Raw genomic sequence first — 23,685 nt, forward strand, 5'->3', positions numbered from 1 at the left:
CGATCTTAAAAAGCCTGTTTTCAAAATGGAAAAGTCAAGCCATGCTGTGCTGAAGTGCAGAAGCCAGCAGGGGAGCCTGGTGTCTCCCGTGCTGAAAAGAAATAAAAGAAACAACATTCAGCTGCTTAGAAGCAAAGGAAGAGCGATCCGCCTGCACCCTTCATTTGGCACTTTGGATATGGTCAGTTAACCATCGTGAAGCTTTTATTACAGACACTACCCGCATCTCCCCTTCAGTGAAAAACAGCAAGTGGTCACAGCACACAGCCCTTAGAGATTTCTGCTGTTTGTCCACACAAAAAGGAGAAAAAGACTGGGTTTTATGCAGTAGATAATGTCAGCACTTAGACTGCTTGTCAAAGTCCTCTAAAAGAACACAGCCTATAGCAGACAATTTTAAACAACACGCACCATCAGTCAAACAACACACATACATAGAAAAAACCAGAATGTCTGCATGTTACCTTGTACTACTTCAAGTGATACCACAGTACTTACTTATAACCTCAGCACAGAACTTCTAAAAGGACCTGAAGTTTCAAGGCAACCTGCAGGGTCTGGCACATACGACACCCAGATGAAATCATCCATCAATTCCAGAACCCATCCCAAAAGCTCCACAACATCAAGCAGTGAGCAGTGGGTGACTAGGCTTGTAGAAGCCACAGAATTAGCAATCCAAGTGTCTCAGAGGCATCCTGCAGCCAGCCCTATGTCCAACAGGTGACTGCCACTCGTTTCCTGGGACACATATTTTGATGCCATGGCTTACAGTCACAGAGGATTCTGGAAGATGGTACTTGCAATGCTTACAGCTTTTGTGTGACACGCATGTGACCTCCTGAAGCTAAACAATCAGCTACCTGCCAAATCTGCTGGTAGGTTCTGCTCCTGCAGCAGAGCCCAGTCACAGGACAGTGTTGTCCCCCGAATGCCTTTTTACAGTGCCAGGAGGGGCAGAAGTGGAGCCCTGCACTCCCTCAGCTCACTGCAAGTCCCAGAGCTCCTAAGAGCTCAGAGTGCCTCAGTCACAGACTTGAAGAACCATAGAACAGAATAACCTCCTCTCTGTGGCGACAGGTGAAAAAAGCCCGTAGATTTAAGGCACAAAAGAAACATGCAGGTGAGGCAACAGGAACAAAACCAGTATTTGACTTTGAGGGCAGGAGAGCACTGGCCTGGCCTGCTTCTCTGGAGCTCTTTACAACAGAACATCTGCTGGGAACAATAAGAGTAGAGCTGAGCCTGAGTGGGGCTGTGGAGCAGAGCACATGACTTCACCGAGTATGTGTCTGTACAGTTCTGCCCTTTACCATCTTATTTCCGTGCACAACCTGCTGGCCGTTTTGCGTCTTCCTCTTGGACACCTCACAAGTCCCCGTGGCTTGCAGAGCAAGCCAAGATGTTTCACTTGGGACACCTGGAGTCCACTTCTGGCACGGTGCCCCCAATGGCAAGAAAGAGGCTATGGACAAACGTTTGAAAATCATAACTGCAAACCAACATGCTCCACATGATCTCTTAGGATTGAATGTCTGCCACCACTTCAAAGGTCCCCACTAACCTTCTGCTACATGTTACAAAAAATATTTTGTCATATGTTGAACCAAATTAAATAAAAATATATATATACATTTGCAGAAATGGCTGTAATCACTGGCTCCTTTCACTGTTTTTCTTCTACAGGCTAAACAAAAGGGTATTTTTCTGTTCACTAACACTAGGGATGGACTCAGCCCTAATTACACTCTACCTTTTGAAAACAGAACCGTTTTCAACTTTTGGTAACATGTGGTGACCTTCATTGGAATGAACTTAGCATGCCCCCAGTATCTGCCCTGCATAGCAGCAGCTGTCTCAGACCTCACAGCGTTTGTTTAAATTCTTTCAGAGATCTTAAAAGATGTGGGATATGTAACATTGATCATTTACATGGAAAGCTCATGGTTCAATTAAAAAGCAGAGCCCTTGCCCCAAACACGGTGCCTAAAAATAAACACACAAATCTTGGCAGTTTAAAAGCAAAAAGTTTTAGAATGAACAGAACCAAAAAATGGGCTCAGTACTAAGAATTCATTAGCCGCTATAGTTTGAGGAAACTTTATTTCAACAGGTGCTAGTAGATATAAACAATTTCCTAAGTTCCTCCATAAATTGGCCATGTAACTTTTTGGGGAGGGAGTAAAAAGGAGGCAATACGTTAATCTGGAATCCAGACTCCACATGCACCTCAGCCAGCTCTTGTGCAGTGTGCAGAGCAGTGGGAACCAGTGGGGCAGGACATCTCCAAAAGAGATGAGCAACAGAGCTCAAACTGGGGACATGTAATGGCTTGTTCCTTCCTCCTAACAGCCTCTAGAGATACGTCAGCTGTGTATTATAAAAGCCTGGAGGAATGTAAAAACACCTGAGAGTGAAGAAGAGTAATGTCATCAGCTAGAAGTGGCTATTTCTAGGAGAAGACCTGAAAGCAGACTGGAGCTACTCACTGCTGGCAGACAGTTGAGCAGTGTGGGCAAGAGGCAGAGTTTAGAGGAAAGTCAGGCAACCAGTAACTGAGCTGGATGAGGCGGATAAGAAGTCTAGTCAGTGGCAAATGATATGAAATGGCACATGGAGATAAAAGGAGGGATGCAGCAGAAGTACGAACTGCCACAGAGAACAAAAGGTCACACTAGGATTTGGGTTTTTTTGTGGAAGAGGAAGGTGAGGGAGGCGCATGACACATATGCCTCATCTGGGTTGCTCTTCTGATGGTTAAAATTGTGTCTGGCCAGCACTGAGATGGCCCGTGCAATAGCCTGGAGAACAAACTGGACCTCAATGGTTAAAACAATTACTGTATACACATACTGCAGGAGTCTTTCAACAAGCCAACCAGTAACTCTACATCCCAGCCCTTCTGTTTACATCATACATATGTACAGCGGTGAGTCCCAGGGAATGCTACGATTGCAGGCTAGCAGTGTAAGGGAGCAGGTTGGCCTGCCTGCAAATCCATATTCATGTAACATCCTGTCCGTAACACCACGAGGTATTGTGCAATGCTGCATACAAGAAATAAGCAGTACGCAAGGTCTATTGAGTGAAAAAATATAAAAAGCAACCCAGTCACTTAGATCTTGAACATCTTAATAAATTATAGAAAATCTTCATAAGCAAAAAAGCTTTTAAGGAAATGTGTGCATCATCTATTTTGGCTGAAGAAAACAAAACCACAACGTCGCATAAATCAGCAGTTATTACTCCTGGGTTTTAAAACAGGTAGCATTCCAACTTTGTAAAATACATTGAAGCAACTTCTTCACACAAGAATTCAATCCTGCTTTATGCTACAGAAACAGCACTGCTGCCCCCTTCAGAAGCACACACAGAGACTTTGGCACATGAGTTATTACCACAAAATGAGTCTGAATTAGTTTCCTTTGATGAATTCAGGAATTACGTCTTTTCAGAATTCAAGCCATCTGTGTTCCTGGACTCGTCCTGAATGTCTGGTAAGAAGGAGGTGTCCTGTACTAACCCATCTCTTGAACAGGCCTGTAAAGGTGTTTTAGATGTTGGCAAAACGCTGGCAATGCTTTCTTCCTCTGATGCAGCACCTGTGGCTGAGCTGGAAGACCCAGAAGTAGCCTGGAGCTCCACTCTACAGTTTACAACGCAGTCATCTCTCCATCTCTTAATTGCTTCCCTCTGCTCCTCTGGGGTCAGTCTGTCAAGGTGCTTTGCTCTCAACACTGGAGATGGAAACAATGTTCCTTGGAGAACTCTCAGCAAATATCTACAAAATAAACACAGTTTCAAATAAACTATTTAGAAGCACACTCAAACCAGTTTCCAACAACACTGAAGAAAATCAAACACCGTTCAAGCAACCAGGAGGCTGCAGTAGCCTCTGGAACAGTTTTTAGCAGGTGCTGTTTTGTGAACATAAACTATAAGGCCAGCAACTGCACTAGAACATATCTGAAAAGTGGCATTTTTATAGACAGGTACTGATCTCAGCTGCTTCCATTGTTCTGTCCTGAACACTGTTCTCCTACAGACCAGTTACTGCAGCACTGAGCACTTGCAACTTCAGTGAAGGGCTGGGGTACCAACTACGCTGGAAGTGGAGCTTTCTGCATATAGTGTCAGGGCCCAGGACAAAAGGCATCAAATTCATGCTTCCAATATAGCAATCTGCAATTATAAAACAGAAACGCACCTTGGTAGCAGAGCAACACAAGTAGTCAGGAGGCAAACTAAGTAAAATACTGGGTCTGTCATGTGCTTTTCCATGACCCAGTAAGGATTTGATGATGGATTGTGAGTTTTGCAGGTTGCCCCGAAGGCCAGAGTGAAGACAAAGTAAAACAGAATGCTGCCAACTATAACTACTGTATGTATCCACGTCTGCAATTCAGAAAAGGAACGAAATCAGATTTAAACTGCAAACGGAAAGACCTGTAACGCATATTAGCATGTACACATGCATACATGAACAAGCACATATTCTTCCTCCAAGGATAGCTGCTTAATGTAACAGAGAACAGATCTGTTCAGGTGAAAATCCAAATTTTATTTAAACAGTCCAGGAAGAATGGAGCCTTCTTCCTACAGCGTATCTGTGACCCTGACATTTACGTTTTTTTAATTCTATTACACACATAGCTTTTGATTCTTTTGGGAAAGACATTTTTTGTGCCATCTGCCTTAGATGACCCCCTCATCCACTGGCAGCAGAGAAAGCCTTCTCCAGCAAATGGAGGTGAGATCTTCCATGACATGACATCACCCTTCTATCATCCTGCTTGAGACACTGATCAGCTCTACATCTGAGTTTTCTGCAATTTTATACCTAAACTGCTATAATAGTTCCTATGGAACCAACACTGTCATTGGTCTGACAGCTTGCCAATATTCAAAAATGCCAAATAAAACTCATTTAAGTAAGTACTGTGTTTCTATTCTATTTCTAGTGGATACACTCATGCTACCCATATAGTCTCAATAAAGACATTTCATCACTGCTGCCATGCTCCCAAAAGAACAATGGAAAGACTGAATCCCAACTTGAAATTTCATCCATTCTGAAACAATCTTAAAATACATATATATATATATCTCTATCTCTAAACTCCTACAGAGAAAAAATAAACCCCATTAATCTATATCCTAAATATTAATGGACTGTAAAACCTTTGAATTGTTTAACCTGGCTACAGAGCAGATCTTCACTTCCAAGTATTCAGTATCAACAGTTCACACTGAGATGCAAGCTTTGGGAACTAATGAAGGCTCAGCAGACCACTGGCTGGTTTTACCATTTGCAAAACTGACACCTCCAAAATCACTGTACCCTAACAATGCAGGATCTTTTCACTATTTACAAATAATTCTAGGCCAAATTTTCTTAATTTTAGTCATATGAGTAATTCTATTGGCTCCAATGGCAGATGCATTAGGAGAGCTCACATGGTCACATATATGCAATGTTTGGTTTAGGTTTTGGCACTTTTATAGTTATTCTGCTTTGTATATGAAGCTCTTCTGTTTAGTTTTAATGAAAACTATATACATGTTCTCTGTTAGGAATATACTCTTTTGGAAACAAAGTACTTACCACAGATTTGCATTCAATGAGAAGGTGAAACAGTATTATGAAGAGCGCTGCTGTGTTTATAGGGTTTCCAAAAGAAAAAATGTCTATGTCTGAGCCATAGTAAGTCTATAAAGGAAGACAGTGGTCAGCATAATACATTCTTTACATATAGTCCTAATACATAAAGTGGCATGAATACTTTCAATATCACACAATCATATGGTTTGGGTTGGAAAAGACCTTAAGGATCACCTAGTTCCAATCCCCCTGCCATGGGCAGGGACATCTCTCACTAGAGCAGGTTGCTCAAAGCCCCGTCCAACCCGACCTTGGACACTTCCAGGGATGGGGCAGCCACAGTATCTCTGGGCAACCTGTGGCAGTGTCTCACCACCCTCACAATGAAGAATTTTTTTCCTAATATCTAATCTAAATCTCCCCTCTGTCAGCAGTTCAGCTCAGCTCCATTGATGATCCTGTTAGTACACAGTTGTATATTAAGAATTAAAATCAAACAATTTTATTCTCTAGTTTGTCTGGGGCTTTAGTATGTCAAAATGGATAAATGTGTTTCATATCCAACACTTACAAAGTAAGGCACAAAAAAGCAAACAATACTTTGGTAAAAAGCATCCAGCAAGGTTATCCAGAATGTTGAAGGCAAGTAAGCCTGTAAGAAAAACAGATAATGGCAGATAAACAAATTGAACAAATTGCTGCATCCTTAATTAGCATTAATTTGGATCTGGGGAAAGAATATCTTCAGAAGTAACTCCAGCTAGTTTCTCAGTGAAGAAGAATCTTCTGTGTTACGGTAATAAGAATAAAGATCTCACTCCACACAAGTAGCTAACTGTTAGTATTTAAATCAACAGCCAGACCTAGGAACTCTGATCTTAGAGCTCTTTCTGCCAGAACAGACCTACCAGAGCCTTTACCTGAGTACTAACGCAGGTAGGACAGGGTACAGTGAATTACCCTACCATCACTGAACACCAAATCCCACTTTCTTCTATCTTTACCCCTTTTCCGGTACATGTGCTTCTGCGTCTTAATTTGTGCTGGGTTACTCTTCTGTGCAGACTGGATTCCTCTGAGCTAACCTAACTCACTGGAATGTTAAAACCAATTTGCTTTTCTGCTGGAATAACACATTGCTGTTTTGGTGAGCTAAATCAGCTCCTCGGAGATCTGATGGGACAATCAAGCTGGCACAAGGAATGTAGTTTAACTATGTGGGTGAAAACAGGGAATGGGAAGAAAAGAAGGGGGAAGAGGAGAATGAACGAGCCTTCCTCAGTGGCAGCAAACTGCTATGACAGCTCAACCGCTTATAAAACCACAGTTGCATCTGCCCTAGCTCAGATAAATCCCATTCCTTCAGGACCCAAATTGACACACATAGGTGAGCAGCCTAGTCACCCAGGACTTCCTCTACAAGTAGTGGAGAGAGATGGGTTTCTCCAAAAAGCAATGCAGCTCTTTCAAGAACTGAACTGTTCTCTGGAGGTGGTGTGGGAAACTTACCTTATTTGTCTGTCAGGGAAGTGCTTTAAAGTACTGAACATGAATCCAAGTTTCTGTCCATTTTTATAGCTTTTACAGATCTGTGCACTTGTGATATCATAGTGCATTACTGTGATACTACATCTTTTAAAGCATTTCTTTCTTCTATAATGCACTTGATTTTCTATACTGCATTTAATAAAAGCAATTATTTCACTGTGCTTCCATGCAAGAAGTGATATGATATACTACTTAACAACTCCAACCAGAGAGCAAGGCAATGATGGACAAAACAGAAAAAAACTGATAAAAGTTAAGGGAAAAAGGTGGGGGGGGAACTTGTGTAATGCAGTAATTGTGATTATGCTATCTCAAAACCTTCAGCTCAGCTCACTGTATGTATCCTGAAGACAAAACCAAAGGGCCAAATCCTGAGGCCTTGTAACCTTTACTTAGTCAAAACTCTGTCTGACTGACAAAGCACAGATTTGCTTCAGCCACTCTACAGGAACTCAGATTTGTACCAAAACTACTTTGTTTAGCAAAAATATCATAAACCTAGCAACATAAAAGTACTTCATAGAATCACAGAATCATAGAATAGTTAGGGTTGGAAAGGACCTTAAGATCATTTAGTTCCAACCATACACTAAACTATGTCGCCCAAGGCTCTGTCCAACCTGGCCTTGAACTTGAGGATATGCAGAAAGAAGTGTAAAGGTCCACAAACAAACAGAACAAATTGTCCCCTCACCGTGTATCTTTTTCTCCCTTCTAAACCAGACCTAGACTTGTCAGATTATACAGATGAAACTGCATGTCACAGGTAATTTTTTTAGTAGCATTTGTTAGAATAGAATTGAACAGAACAGAACAGCACAGTACATTTCATTTGGAAGAGACCTACAACTGCCTGACCACTTCAGGACTGACCAAGTTAAAGCATGTTATTAAGGGCATTGTCCAAATGCCTCTTAAATACTGAGAGGCCTGGGACATCAACCACCTCTCTAGAAAGCCTGTTTCTGTGTTTGACCACTCTCTCTGTAAAGAAATGCTTCCTAATGTCAAGTCTGTCACTGAAAAGCTATGATCATGAAGAAAATGGTGAGTTTTAGGTGACTCATATGCTCAAGTGTTCTCTCTCTCTGGGTTACGATTATCTATTCTGTCTCAGGCTCAGTATGCCACTGCTTTCAACTGTTATAATAAATATATGATTTTAATTAAGTATTTGTGACAGTTTAACCCCAGCTGGCAACAAAGCCCCACACAGCTGCTTGCTCAGTCCCTGCACGATGGGATGAGGAGGAAATCAGAAGAATAAAAGTGAGAGAACTCCTGAGTTGAGATAAAGACAGTTTTAATAGGGGAAGCAAAGGTCACATGTGAGCGAAGCAACCCAAGGAATTCATTCATCACTTCGCATGGGCAGGCAGGTGTTCAGCCATCTCCAGGAAATCAGGGATGCATCATGAGTAACAGTTACTTGGGAAGACAAACACCATCACTCCGAATGTGTGTGTGTGTGTGTCCCTTCCTTCTTCCCCCAGCCTTACGTGCTGAGCATGACACTATATGATAAGGGATATCCCTGTGGTCAGTGGGGGTCAGCTGCCTCGGCTACATCCCCCCTCCCAACTTCTTGTGCACCCCCAGCCTCATTACTGTGGTAGTTGAGACCTTTAAATGACAGTGAAAACAAGTGGATCTAGTGCCCTTATCTTTGAAAGTAAGCCCAGATGCTCAGAAGAAATGCATTTTCAGGAGGAATGTTGATAGCCGAGACAGTGATTTAACTGAACAAGCTGGTAACAATGTTTATCTAGTACAATGCTTCCCCTGAAGTCCTTAATTTCTCTTATCATCAAATATGTGATAAGATTAGGTGTATATGGCTGACAAGAGCCTACAAAAACTTTTGAAAAAACAATTTTTCTTTTATTTGCACAAGCCTAGACATTTTTCTAATGGAGACGGTGATTTTAAACTTCATGTTTGCCTGATGTGAACCATGAAGGAAAGACAGACAGAAATGGCTCAAATGCTGACTACTCCAATTTGCTTCAGACCAAGCATTCTTTAACCTACCACGGATTTCTGGCTCATCATGTACAGTTGTGGGAGCTGCAGAAGCACCTCTGCAGACACATCTTTGTCCAAGACACCATAAATGATAGGTGGCACCGACGTAAAAAGGAGATTGAAAAGAATCAAGATCCAGTAGTCAGTCATTGATGTGCCTGAAAACCCACAGAAGAACTGGTACCAGAACAGGAGGTTCACATAGGCCTGGAAAGTCAAAGATAGCATGATAAAATGTTACCCATAGACAAGGGTTTTAAAAGCCAGGAGGAAAACAGTCAGATCCTTTCCAAGTACTCTGTGGAAAAATAATTATAAATGCTGTGAAGTTCATGCCAATCCTACGCTTCAAGATTATATTTGACTAGCACACATTTCAAACTTGTCACAGCTTTACGTTTCAAACTTGGACATGACTTGTTTAAATAGTCACACTACCACTACATTAGTAACGCCCATTACCCGCTGTTTAATCAGACAACTTGAGTAGGAAGTTCAGTCGAAGGAGTAAGTGTCTCTGGTCTCTGCAGACATAAATTGGAAAATTAATTATTTGATGCTTTTTTAACCTGTTCACAATAGAAAAATAAAAAAGAATATAAAGCCCCACTAAACCCTTCAGTGGTCTCAAATATGCAAAATGTGATTTCCCTGGAATGGGACTGCCACATACCACATTCTTGTAGAAGAAGTAAAGCACCATGTTGGTAAGTCTGGTATAACACCAATGACCATGGACAAGCAGCAGCTTCCTGAGGTGTCTGAACTGAGTGACTGCAAAGTCACTTGCCATCACAGCCTGCAACGCACATAAAGGAAAGGATATGTCATTTCCAAGATGTTAAATATAAGCTTCAGGTACTGCCAAATAAGCAACTTACCTGCTGATGGCAAGTCTTATTTTATGATTTTTTCATACATAGTGCTTACAGTCTTACCCTCACTCAGATCTAAGCCCCTCCATACAACGTTTTACACTAATACAAACTGCTCAGCCCAACAACATAGGCAGTAATGTGGCTGTCTTCTTTATTACCATACAACTGCACAGAAATAATTGATGCTTAGGCTGCTTGTTTCCTGGCAGGACACGAGTAACAGGGAGTTTGGTGATACTCAGCAAGTTCTTTTGTTTGGAGTTTGAATCCCTGAAGCATTCAGCTTCTGAGCACTCCTGGAAGAGTGCTAAGGCTTAGGTGTGACCTCAGGCTGCAAACTCTTGCCTGCGTTCACTAATGAGGCTGTGGAGCCACTGGGCCTCCAGCATAAACTCTGAACCAATTTAAAATGGAATGTGATGTCATTTGCAGCTGTCTTTGCATACACTACCTGCATGCCTTCTTGGCCCGATATTCCCACACCAGTGTCAGCCACCTGGATCATACTGACATCATTGGCACCATCACCTACAGAGAAAAGAAGAATAAACTAAACTCTCTTACTTGGAATGCAACCTGAAGGCAGTTTTGCTGGCTACTGCATCACCATGGGGGTGGCAGGAAAAGACAAATATACAAGACAAGAGAGATTAGAGAAAAACATTTTTATGGCCAACAGTGCAGCCTAGGGAAAACTCTACAAAAAGCAGGACAAGTAAGTGGAAGACTTGACTGAAATGAGCTATATTCTCCAAATGGATTTTAGCTGTTCATGTTGTTAGAATGTAGTTGGTATGCTGGAACAGGAAATATGGGTGTTTAAGATCTCAGCCAGTCATGTCCCCTCTCCCTCCCTGTTCTGGGGGGTTGTGATGGAGAATGACAAGAAAAACCACCTTATTTGCTCCTTTGGACATGTTACATAACACTGTGCAGGATTGTTGCTGTTCTTGTTGCTTTAGGTTACCATGAGAACATTTATGGACTAAATTTGCTATTTCAGAATACTAATATAATCTTGTACCAGAGACAACTACGATACAGATGATTATCTTTTGTAAAGTAAATTTTGTGCCAGACAATAACAATAAAGAAAAAAAAAAAAGAAAAAAAAAAGGAAAAAAAAAGGGAGAGAAGAAACTAGCTTCTACTTTTCAGAGAAAAGATGATAACCATAGGACTCACCTACAGCTAATGTCATTGCCTTTAGCTTACTTCGCACCAGTCTGACCAGGACACTCTTCTGCAGTGGTGTGGCTCTGCAGCAGACTACAGCCCGACATTTTTCTGTGAGTTCCAAGAAAATATTCTGTAGGCTGTCATGAAGGACATGCTCCAAAGTCCTTCCATCAATAATGAGGCCTGCACTGAACCCTGGAGAGTGGGTGAAGAAACTTGCAGAGACATTCCCGAGCTTCTGACTGGGTTGTTTTTTAGATGTATTCTTCTGGATGCCTTCTAAAATTTTGCTCATCACCAAGGCACAGGCATCCTAATCAAAGACAAGAGTAAGGCAACTTATTAAAATACTGTCTGTGTTGTGGCTCCCTTTCCAATTTATGAAATACATATGGAGAAAAAGTCAGATGCTGCCCTTGTGTAGCATTTCACTTGAATAAAGAAAGGCTCAGACATGAGGCTGAAGAACTCTTTAAATAAAATCACAAAGAATGCAGTCTGTTGTTAATAAAAGGGCCTGTGATTTAACTTTGCTAAGTAGGTTGTATTGGGTATTGTACTAGAAGGGAAAAAACCAAAGCAAATCAGAAAATGTTCATAAGACTAGCAGAAAAAAGAAAAATGTTAAGGATTCTGTAAAATAAATACAGCTTTGATAGAAGACTTTTGCTCTCTACATTTCTTTTGTCTGGCATGCAAAGCCAAAAGTGCATTTCAGATCAGATTATAGGTGAGCTGCAATGAATTACTGAAGAACTGACCTTGTGGAATTTTTTACCTCGTCAGAATCAATATAAGAGGCCCAAAAGATTCTTAGTATCAATAAATGTAATGCATGCGCATTACATATATTATATAGATATATAGAAGAAAATACGTGTTCTTAAATCTTCTCGCTATTTTTCTTTGAAATGCAACGATATCGAATACTGCCTATTTTTTATGTCAAAGCCTAGTTAGAGGGAGTTAGAGAGAGGATGAGCACTTCTGCAAAGGGGACTCAGTTCTTACTGTTAAGTAAGACACTCATTCCCCTGAAGGAAAAAAGGAGGAAAAAAGGAAGAAAAAAGTGTTAGCAAAAACCAAACCCCAAGCTTTCCTCTAACACAACTGGACTAAAAATCCTTTCACTTTATTTTCCCTGCAGTTGCCACTCGCCACACTACTTTTATGGCAGGTACAAACTGAATTTCTAAAATAACATATAAACAGAATAAAAAAGAAATATGAAAGGTCTTAGAAGAATCCTCCAGTCCTTTAGAGAAGTCTCAGATTTCACGCCTCTGCTCTGAGACGGGACAATTCATATGTTGGATTACCAGTTACAGTTAGTAATCTCTCTCTTAAGAACCCTGATCAAAATCAAGATTCAAAAACCTTCTGGTTATTATCATCCACAAAAGGACACAACAATCAAATAGGATTAAACTTGCCACCCAAACCAGCAACAGTTTTAACCACTCTTTATCAATGACTGAATTACTGGGTGGTGGGGAGAAGGCAGCTTTTTCTCTGAAAAAATTGTTGGCAGATTAGTTTTCTTGAATGGTTTACGATATAGTTTCATGAGACAATTCTTTGAACATTCATGCAAGACAAGCAGGGCTGAGGGAGTATTTTACACAAAGCAACGTAAATCTTAATACAACAGAATTTACATGACCTTAATTCTTACATTGCTAATATACTGTAACTCACAGCCATCTGAAATCTCCAGTAACATAGAACAGTAGAATCATTTAGGTTGGAAAAAACCTTTAAGATCATTGAGTCCAACCGTTAACCCAGCACTGCCAAGTCCACCACCAAACCATGCCCCTGAGCACCACATCTACATGTCTCTTAAATACTTCCAGGTATAGTGTCGCAGCCACATTCCTAGGCAGCCTGTTCCAACACTTGACCAACTTTTCAGTGAAGCCATCTTTCCTAATATCCAAACTAAACCTCCCCTGATGCAACTTGAGGCATGTCAACTCTCTAAACCACCACAAAAAGAAATGAAGCAGTTTATTCAATTAAAATAATTAAGCACAATTTAGGGACTGTATATAAAGAAACCAATGATACGTACATATAAAGGATTTAATATTTTAACCGCAAGGAAGCAAACTGCCAGTTTTCCAGTATTTTCATCTTCCAGGAAATCATGCTGTCCTCAGTTGGTTGGGAAAGCAGAGCACATTTTATTGTTCTGTACTGCCCTGTGACACAGCCTGGCTGAATTTTTCAGTGGAGAAAAAAAACACCCCAACACATAACATGAAGAAAAGCGTAACTTTCCATTCACCTTATTCTGTGACTTGAGAGTGAAGATTCTGTCATCTGGTTCCAGCAGTTTACAAGCATAAGCAATGTTGACAGCTGTCTCTCTCTTGTCACCTGTCAGCATCCATATTTTTATTCCCGCTTTCCGTAAGGCTTGTATTGTGTCTGGAACACCCTCCTGCAGGCGATCTTCAATGCCAGTGGCCCCTTAATTTAGACAAAGATTAGTGCTACTGTATTTCCAAAACCAAAGTACTGCAAGAGTGACAGGACAAGATAGTCCTCTGCATGTATCCACATCCCAAAACAAGATACCCTACTGGGATATGCTTGGGAATTTCTCCCTTCCACATCTTTCTGTCCAAGAGCTCATCACATGTGAGACTTGACACACACCCTGGTTACAGCTTTGGGGACCTCCAACTCTTCAGAAGAGCCTTTTAAGCCAACTTTTCTCATTCTCACAATTGTTACATTCCCTAGTAGTCGTAAGACACAGACTCCCAGGCTTCTCATGACAAATATACTCCATTATTCTCAGTTCCTCCCACCCCAGACTACCCCAAACCTTCTTTCATGTATCACCTCAATCCTTCCTATCTCAAGGCCCACTCCACTTCCTTATCCTCAGCTCTGCTCCCCAAGCTGAATTCTGTGTACTTCTTGTCCGAAGCCGAATTCTGTGTACCACTTGTCCCAAGCCCTCACCTTTTCCACACCAAAATCCCCTCTTCTTATGTCATGTTTTTGCATACTGCTGCAAAGACCTTCCATTCATCATCAGGTTTCCCTACTCATTGCTGCAGTACCTGCTGTCACAGGTCCTTTCAATTCATACTACTAAGCTCTATGTTTGCCTTTCCTCCTGCCTGCACTAACCAACCTTGCTATGTCTCCCACAGGAAGGAAATGCCTGCTCTAACAACCACTAGAGGTTAAAGAAAGACTTTCAACAAAAAAAATACAGAGACTTTAAGAGAGATATCCTTTTTTCTGGTGTGCACAGCAGGCAGACCAGTGTCCCTGAAACCAGCTTAACAAAATCTTCTAGTAAAAATGAGGTAACATAATATCAGCATAAAACAGAATCAACTCTAAAAAGCTGCAGTGCCAGTGATTTACTATGGTACAGGACATTTTCATTGCTTTTTCACAACACAAATAGTACTAAATTATAACCAGAAGACATGGTTTGTCGTGTGGGATTCTCAGGCTAAGAGAATTTCTCAGAAAGAAACTTCAGACACTTGAAGCTAGGTTCATTCTGAAAGACAAACAATAAAATTTCAAAGCAAAAGTTTCCCTCCTAGCATGTTTCTAGTGCGGGCCTGTAGCCAGCAATTTGAATACAAAGCACTGTCACATGGGGATGGATAAGAGCCAAAAGGTCAACCAAATTTCTAATGCTATAGCAATTTCTTCCTTTAGTAGCTGCCAACACTGCACAGAGCTCATGGCCCCTGGGAAGACAAAAACATCCAGGTCCTTGCTCTGCACTCTGCCTGCATTTTGATGCAAGTAAACAAAAGTGACAGAAAAGAAGATGCTGGGATCTATTTGATGCAAACTGCTTTGAGAGACATTGTCAAGCATTGAGGGAAGAAAGAAAAATGTTCTTTCAATGCGGGCAGTCTATACGCTTAACTCTCCTTTTAGTACTAAGGCATTTATGGTATTTGCACTGAGCAGACAGCACAGAATGGAGTAACACCTTTCCACACAATAAAATATGTCCCTCTTCAGCTTCTAGCATAAGCTGCCTTTACCATCACAGTCAGTCAGATCTTTGCATTTTGTTTTCCAAATGTTATTTGCTGGGCAGTCCTGTGGAGCTATTATCCCATACTCCCTGCAGTTTACCTTTTACACATCTATACCAAACATTTTTAATTTCATCTTGGCCTCTTCATTTCTATACAGTTGAATGACCACCAGAGGAATGGTTCCTGAAAAAGCATGCCTGACTTCTTATTTCCATGTTATTACAGGAGGACACAGCACAAGCATACCCACTGTGCCAGACGCAACAGTGACGGAAAACATGGCCAGAAGTGAGATCCCTGTGTATGTTTACCCAAGCAGGCCTTTGATTTGTTACTATCACTTCTTGTGCTTATTATGATGACACTTAAAAAATCTGGTGAGCACAAAAAATAAACCACATTAAAAAAAAAAAAAAATAACAATTACTAAAACTTCACCCTTTACAAACACAGAACACTTGCTGTCTTCAGCGTGTTTTACAACTAGTACAAAGTTACCAGCAAGATTTATGGAAATTCAGGAATGACAATATATTCTAGGCCTGTAGCAAGCTATGTGTTACACAAACTGAGGTTAGCAAGTAAATTCCAACTATGAATACCATAAGCAGTTTCCTGGGAGCTATAGCATTCTCTACCTACCGAGCAAAGTTAGTTCGGTCTCAAGCCTGATGGCAGATTCAAGCAGCAGCTCCTCCCTATTGTCAATACTGGTTTCTGCTAAAAAGTGGTGATTTAACCACTCTGCATATTCTGCATCACTCATCGCCTACAGAGGGAGAGAAAACATACAGAATGTATCTATACTGTGTTTTGAAAGGCACCTCACAGTTACTTTGCTGTCTTAAATGCCCCAACATGTTCATGGATTTAGTACAATGCCATAGTGTTAGATTACTTTGCCAGGCTTTACAAACCAGGTTACTCACTGGCACCCTGCAGGTTCCTGGAGCTGCCTGACAGCCTTCCACTGAGATGGAAGGCAGGCCAACAAGCATAGTATACTCTCCCTACTGCTCTTTAGTTGCACCTTTGATGCAGCCATAGAATCACTGTACAGCTGTGTACAATTTGATGATTGTACAGCTACACAGCAAGTACTTTCACTTTGTATAAGGCTTTGTAAAGAGGTTTCTTACCTGTTTCAATCCCTATCAAATTTTACTTCTGAGCAGCTTTGAATTTAAAATGGAATCTCAAAATATCGCCTAAGTATTGCATCCTGAGCTTATAACACTGCAAACTGCTTGTGAAACCAAATAAACTAGGTCTGTCTTTATTTGTTTCCTGTGTCTGGAATTCCAACCAGGGCAAGTTTCACTCAGGATTCTGGAATTAAAACCACACTATTTGACAACCCCTGTCTTAGAATTAAGCTATTAAGCTGCTTGGCATCCTAAGCTGACAGACAACTATGGCAAGCTAACAGAAGTCAGGAATTTATTTGGGTCAACTTACAAATTCCTCCTAAAAGAATATAAGGATAAACAAAACGTGGCAATGGAAGCATCTGTTTAGAAAGTGTCTGCTCCACTGGACCACTCAGATTGGTCACAGACATTCCTAAAAATATGTATCAAATGCGTTACCTTCTTAGCAATACACAGAGTGCGAAGTCCTCTCCTGGCATAGTCATCCAAATGCTTCTGAGTTCTCGCTTTAATCTTCTTTTGTTCCATTTCTGAATTATTAGTATCTAGTATTACACAAAAAGCAAAGAAAGCAACTTAAATATGCATTCTTAGGCTAAATTTAGCACAAAATTTTGAAGGTCTAAGTAAGTTTTTAAAATACCAAAATATTATCAGACTTTGTTTTACCTGTGAAAGTACCTTCATGTTTGCACGATGTGCTGTGGCTGTATCTATAGAGAGCAGTTGGCACCAGCAGTGAGGGGGAACCTATCTGGTACTGATATATCTTTGGATGCCAGCAGTGTATCAAAATGTTTTTCTAAAGTAACATAATTTTCTAAAATGAACTGGGTCACAGACACCCAAACAGCTTTACTGTCACTGGTCTAGTGGGAGGGAGCTAAAAGGGCAGTTGCAGAAAAGCTTTTTTAAAAACAACTGTTAAGGGGCGGGCTATTCAGACAGGCATTCAACTCACCTGACTTCAGACATGTAGAAGTTAGGTTCCAAGCTTATCTTGAGAATCTAAGTAAGGAAAGGCACCTCAAGACATAAAATTACCCCTAGTAAGATGACAGATTTTGGAGGTACCACTTCTGCCCCATGGCCTACAGAGGCCATGAGGTCTAGACTTTAGAAAGCTAATGTTGGTTAAAATCCACACTTGGAACTGGAAATACCCCTCTTCCTTACTGAGATCAGCCAGTCACAGAACATACAAACCAAACTCCTTTTTGCAGAAAGCAAGCCGTTAAAAATAATTCCTTATATTACTTTCAAAACCATAAAAAAAACCCCAAACACCTGGAACATCTTGTGAACTTAAGTATATTTAGGTATTTATTTCTAACATACGCAGATAATACTTTCTCTTTACCGCCTTCAGTTAAAAATCAATGACTGTTCACTAGTGTATGAACAAATCAGTTAGTACTTAAACATGGTGCATCCCTCCAATGGTCCATTCAAACAACGTTTACCCCCTAAAAACAGGGCCCATCAGAAGGCACCACACACTTTATAGATATTATTATTACACATAGAAACACAGAAATAGTCAGTAATCAAAGGGAAAAAAAACTCAAAAAAGCACTGACTGGTGACATCTGCAACTGATACCTCTCTCGAACAGCTCAGAAACACTAACATAGGCAAAGACTAGAAAGCATCTCACTCTAATAAACACCTCTTGCTGTGTAGCAGATGCCACCTATTCAAGCAGGTGGCCTTACTTTGTAACTGGAAATACTTCAGACTCTCTCCAAAGGGTCTGCTTAGACATGACTAAATCCTTTGAATAAGAGCTGCTTCTCTCTTCTTAGTTTCCACACCAGCATGCAGCACAGTCATATCTAGGTGACAAGCAATACTACCTTTCTCAGTTTGCTATAAGGCACTGTTCATAGAAAATAGTTCTGCTTGGTTACTTGTCTCTTCTCATGAACCTGGTCATCTGTTCAACTGTACTGAAGAATGATAAAGGTGAGAAAAGAATTAAAAATCTGAACATACCTTCAGATGCAGTTCTCAATAAATCCATCATGACCGAGTCTGCACCTTTTGTGTAAACCACCACTTTGTTGGAGACTGGATGCCGAACCACCACTGACATCCTTTTCCGCACTGAATCAAAAGGCAGGATATGCAAAAGCTGAAACGTTAAAGATCCCAGACCTGCGAAGTCCACAGTTACTTGATCTGGAGTCCTAGACTGTAAAATACATCTATAAGCCCTAGCAGCATGAACTAAGGCAGCTTCATCTGGACTCTCAGCTTCATAACAAAGTTTAGGTAAGGGAGACAATTCAATAGATGATGTAGCACTGTTGCGTTCACAGCCAGCAGCTACATTCACCATATCTAGTTCTTGAGGCACTTGTGAATTCTCTGGGCTGTCCATATTGTGAGGCTCAGCAGCCCTTTGAGCAGTTCCATCCAAAGCAGGTGAAGCCATTTTCATTCTGAAAATAGATAGTTTGCTCACAAAACTACTGGGGCTTTCAGATGATGACTCTTTCACACTTGGAAGTGGGGAAGAACTTAGTCTCCGGACTGACAATCTCTGGAACATCTGCCTGATTTCCTCAAGTGATTTAATAGGCATCCTACCCAGCGAAGACATTCTCATCTGGAACAAACAGTTAGAGAAAGCATTTATGTTAAATTCTTTGTATTTTACTAAATTGAAGGACAGCTTACAAACTATGTATGTTTCTTAATTAATGTAGTGTTTTAAAATTTATCATGAGTTTGATTGCTTGTATTAAAGATGGTCAGCTCAATTAAACATATAACCATATGAGTTCACTAACCAGCTTCTGGAAGAGCTTCATTATTCAAACCAAAAGTATTGTAAAATAATTCAGATCTGAAAACCACATGCATTCAAAGTTTGATTTGAAACTCTTCTTTAAAACTGTTTCGATAATGCAAACATTAGTATGACTTAACTTTTAAAACTTGCGGCAAATGGAACTAAACACTTTAATTCTTGTTCTGAATTAGCAAGCTATTTGTGAAGAATAAAGCAACTCCATACCTCCTAGCGTAACTAGCTAAAAAAAATACAATACTTCATATCGTTACTTCTTTAATGTCTGAATTTAAAACAAAAGACAGTTCCTTTCTCACAGATGTTACAAAACAATTATTGTTTCTCGGAACAGTCAGGCAGCTAATATCTTAGAAACAAGGAACAAGGCACACAAGCTTGTTACTAAATTCTTGTTACTGGGTAAGAGTTTAGAGCGAGTTGTCATCAGGAAGCATGTCCTCCTTTGCCACTGAAAAGCATAAAGCAAGGACAGACTCTGGCTTCAGTTCTACCACAACTGCACACAAGTTGTAATGTATCTGCATTCAGCATCCTGGAAATAGAGACTAGGAACATCCTTTCACTGCCTCTTTCTAAGGCAACACTGAAAACTTCCACTGCCTTGATCTCCCCTGTCATTTCGCATGAACTGAGAAACCTCATGCCACATTGCCCCTCCTGAGCTACCTACTAGTGACCTGGAGATCATCTCCCCTGCGAGCAAGTCATCCAGAAATATGATTCTCAAAAAAACAAGAATCCTGCCTGTATTTTTTTCTAGATCACCTTTAGGGAATGACTGATTAGTAACTATGAACACAGGTGCCCCACCCACACATGGACCTGTAGACTGCCTGCTACGCTTTCTGGGGATGCCTGCTGGAAGCGCACTAAAATACCACTCTCATTTATACATAAGAGGTACTTTATACTACACAGGATACCTTTTGGTAACATCTCTAGCCATGGTTGCATGTTCACTGCCTAGATGGACACCAAAATCAAAGTCAATGAATGGAAATCACCAGGGGACAGGGAGGGGGAAGAAAATCAAAGCTAAACTTGGGAATTACCCTGCTGCAAGACAGCCAAAATTCGTAAAAGAGGGCTTATGAAAATCCCATTTGGGGGGGGGGGGGGGTTGAAAAAGATATTAGTACCTTTTAAAAAACGTTAGGTTGTGTGCTCTGAAAACAACAGGTCTCAAGAATACTTAAACACACTCCAGACCATTAAACCAGGACAGCCTAGCAAATGCACTGTGAGACCACTTCATGCCATACTGCAAAGCATTTTTTCTTCAGATTATGACATATATGAAACTTGACCTTCCACACTTTTGCTGAAACTCTATCTGAATAGTCAGGGAATGGGTAAGACCATTCGCAATTTCAATATTCTGGGAGTCTTCTGAGATTATTCTTATCTTTCAGCCAATAATGACCTATTCGTAAAAGTAACCTGAGTGTTGGGGTACTCTGTGCACATATCTAGAAAAATGTAACTAGAATACAGAATTGAACACAACTTCAATTTAATCTCAAAATTTGTCTTGTAAAAGTTATGAACTGTCTATACACAAAAGCAAAAATATTGAAGCCAAGTTTTTCTGCTGAAAAATACTACCAGCATTAAATTACACAATAACTCATTGCACTTTGTGGGTTTACAGTAATTCCCATCTTTCTAAGACAACACACCAATAGAAGAGAAAAGGATAATTTTTTAAATGTCATTTTTTAAATGTCAGTTAATTGTTTTTTCCTTTTGTAATCAAACCAAAGGGAACTCATTTCTTTACAAATATAGCCAAATAGCCAAAAATTAGACCTTGTTACCTTCTGACGTCGCTGATTGGGGACTGAAACTACCACAGTATTACAGATTGCCAGAGCAAGAAAGAAGTCAGTGATGTACATTGTCTCCAGAGATAACTTGCTGCTAGCTTCTGATTGATCATAGGAATGAGAAGAAATTTGACTGAATTTCTTCAACAGTTGTGCATCTGGTACAACATCTGTTTCCTATTGATGAAATGAACAAAACTGTCCATGAGCTTTTAAATTCAATCTCAGTCTCTGGAGGTTAAATCATTTACAGATGAAATAGAATAACACTCTGGTGTCTTCATGGCCTTCTGTTAGACCACTGAAAATGGCAAACTTCATGCCCAGATAGGTAAACAATAAAGCCATAGTTCACAGACACTTCAAATGAGATTATGTATGATGAATGCTAATTAGACATCTTCAGGTAGAGAAGCTGAGTTTTTGCCTCTACAACCTCCAATAAATATTGGTCATCCAGATATTTCCCATTAAAATCAGAAAATGCTACAAACCTCTTAAAACAAAGAAAAAACTGTTATTAAGATGAAGCTGGTCATTTTAGCTGGAGTGATCATGGACTCACAGCAGCAAGAACTAAAGCATACACCTTCATGACCCAACAAACATCTGTGCAAATAGGATGCTGCCAAGCAATCATGGGAGGCTCTGGTTTTGATCAAGAGGGAAAGGATTTCTCAAATAGTAAAAAGATATTCCTTCATGAGTTACTGTGGAAATTTAGCATCAAAACCTACAGCTTTTACTTACAATTGGACTGCTGAAAGCAACATGTCCTGAAGGGGGAACATCACCTGCTCCATCTTCCCTTCCTAATGCAGAATGACTACCAGACAACAAATTCAAAGGCTTTTTGTTCAAAGGTTCATTCACAGCTCTGCAGTCGTGCCCCTGCCATTTTGACATACGCATTGAAGAGCCACACTGATGATCAGCTGAATCCTCATCCTCTGAATCCACTTCTTGATAGGATTCCAGCCTTTTTGCTATGGAAAGGGAAACAAAATTATTGTTCCATGAGCAGGAAGAAACCTGTCTAAAACACTGCTTGGAGGTTCAGGAAACAAATTTTTAAAGTAAGAATTTAGTATACAGTTATTTATGAAAAACAAAACCCGTAATAAATCACCAGGCTCACTTTCTGTTTGAGACACTGCACTTCAAGAGCCACACTTCTGGATTCTAGAGTGAATCCAGAAGAGGGAGCAAGAATGATCAGGGTTCTAGACAACACAATCTACATGGAAACAGTAAAATAAATTGGAGTTACGCAGCCTCCAGAAGGGCAAGCTGATGGGAGCCAAATAATAGTCTTCAAGCACATGAAGGGCAGATGCACAGAGAAAAGGAAATAGACTGTTTTTTATGCATGCTGTGGATAATAATGGCCCTAGATAGTAACAGACTCGGGCCAGGTGTCAGCGAAACTCTGTCAGAGATGATGTGACATACTAGAACAGAATGCTCGAGAATGCACTGAACTGGGCTTCACTGGAGGTTCTGAAGAAACAAACAAACAAACAATTCATAAAGAATGATAGCAACAACTCTGCCTTAGCCCAGAGAAATGGGACCAGATTACCTCCTGATAAGTTTTTTAACTTAATTATTTGATGATGGATCAGGACTGTATGCTGGTGGTTTGGTAAGTACAGCTTCTAGCAGGAAGTCACTGAAACAATCATTTCTGTATTGGATACCCCCTCACACACACATTTGCTGAGTATTTAATTGAAAAGAAGGTTTAAATAATAAAACGTCATATTGACATGTCTAACACCTTTGCACCAAAGATATAAATGCAGTTCTGTGCCTCACAAATCTGGCTAGGAAGATCAGTGGTGTAAAGAACCTCTGTAGCAAATGGAAACATTGCCTAAGATACCATGTGCTTGTTAAGAACATACTCAAGTGTTTGTGCTGGAGTGCTGGGACAGTGTTGAATCACATGCAAGAGGCTGTAATCTCAATCCAGACAGCAGTGGATCACTGTATGCTATTCAGCTTTCAAGTTTTTACCTGTCACTGTGAAAATAGCATGCAATGAACATAAACTAGCAGTTCAATGTCTGCATCCACAAACAGCATGGAACAATTGTTCTGAGAGGTATGAATTGCCTGTATATTTCATTAAAGTGTGAATACAAACGATGGCATCTTAGGTAAAGAACAGTATTAACATACAGACATCTGCAACAACACTAATTCCCTATTTTTTTCTTACTTAAATTGGCAGCTACTTTACAGGAAAGAAGTGAACAGTGTGATATTATTCTCTTTTATGCAAATGGGAAACCTATTCACAGTTTTGTCTCCAGCTCTGGTGTCAGAATGAGATGGAAATAAGTTTATTATGTCACTTGTGAGTCCTTTTCCTCCCAGCCAAAGCACAGGAACTCAGCTATGTTCAGGAAGTGAGTTACTGAGTTTTCTATCCTGTTAAGTTCTTTTTATTTCCTGCTTTATTCTGTTTCTGGAACATAAATGAAAGCCTCCTGTCCCTCATCCTGCTATTCTGGTTAGTCCAGGAAAGCAGGGAGACCAGAGCTCACACTTTCCTTGGAAGGCCATCTCCACGATGTCAACATGAATTTAACAACACATTTTTGTTACTGAAAAGATACGTG

General features: G+C 40.4%; 1 protein-coding gene across 1 annotated transcript in view; it reads right to left on the bottom strand.

Moving 5' to 3' along the window:
• Positions 1–3,327: 3,327 nt before the first annotated feature.
• The window catches only part of ATP10D (ATPase, class V, type 10D), a 36,132-nt gene continuing 15,774 nt past the window's right edge, over positions 3,328–23,685 (bottom strand). The window contains 14 exon segments of the mRNA XM_010019356.1: positions 3,328–3,781; positions 4,208–4,395; positions 5,606–5,710; positions 6,174–6,254; positions 9,182–9,382; positions 9,849–9,974; positions 10,505–10,581; positions 11,239–11,545; positions 13,523–13,707; positions 15,906–16,032; positions 16,853–16,959; positions 18,410–19,025; positions 21,050–21,235; positions 21,809–22,044. Of these exon segments, the coding sequence (XP_010017658.1) occupies positions 3,328–3,781; positions 4,208–4,395; positions 5,606–5,710; positions 6,174–6,254; positions 9,182–9,382; positions 9,849–9,974; positions 10,505–10,581; positions 11,239–11,545; positions 13,523–13,707; positions 15,906–16,032; positions 16,853–16,959; positions 18,410–19,025; positions 21,050–21,235; positions 21,809–22,044 (2,996 nt within the window).

This window comes from Nestor notabilis, unplaced genomic scaffold (assembly GCF_000696875.1).
Source record: "Nestor notabilis isolate BGI_N333 unplaced genomic scaffold, ASM69687v1 scaffold1248, whole genome shotgun sequence".
Lineage (NCBI taxonomy): Eukaryota > Metazoa > Chordata > Aves > Psittaciformes > Psittacidae > Nestor > Nestor notabilis.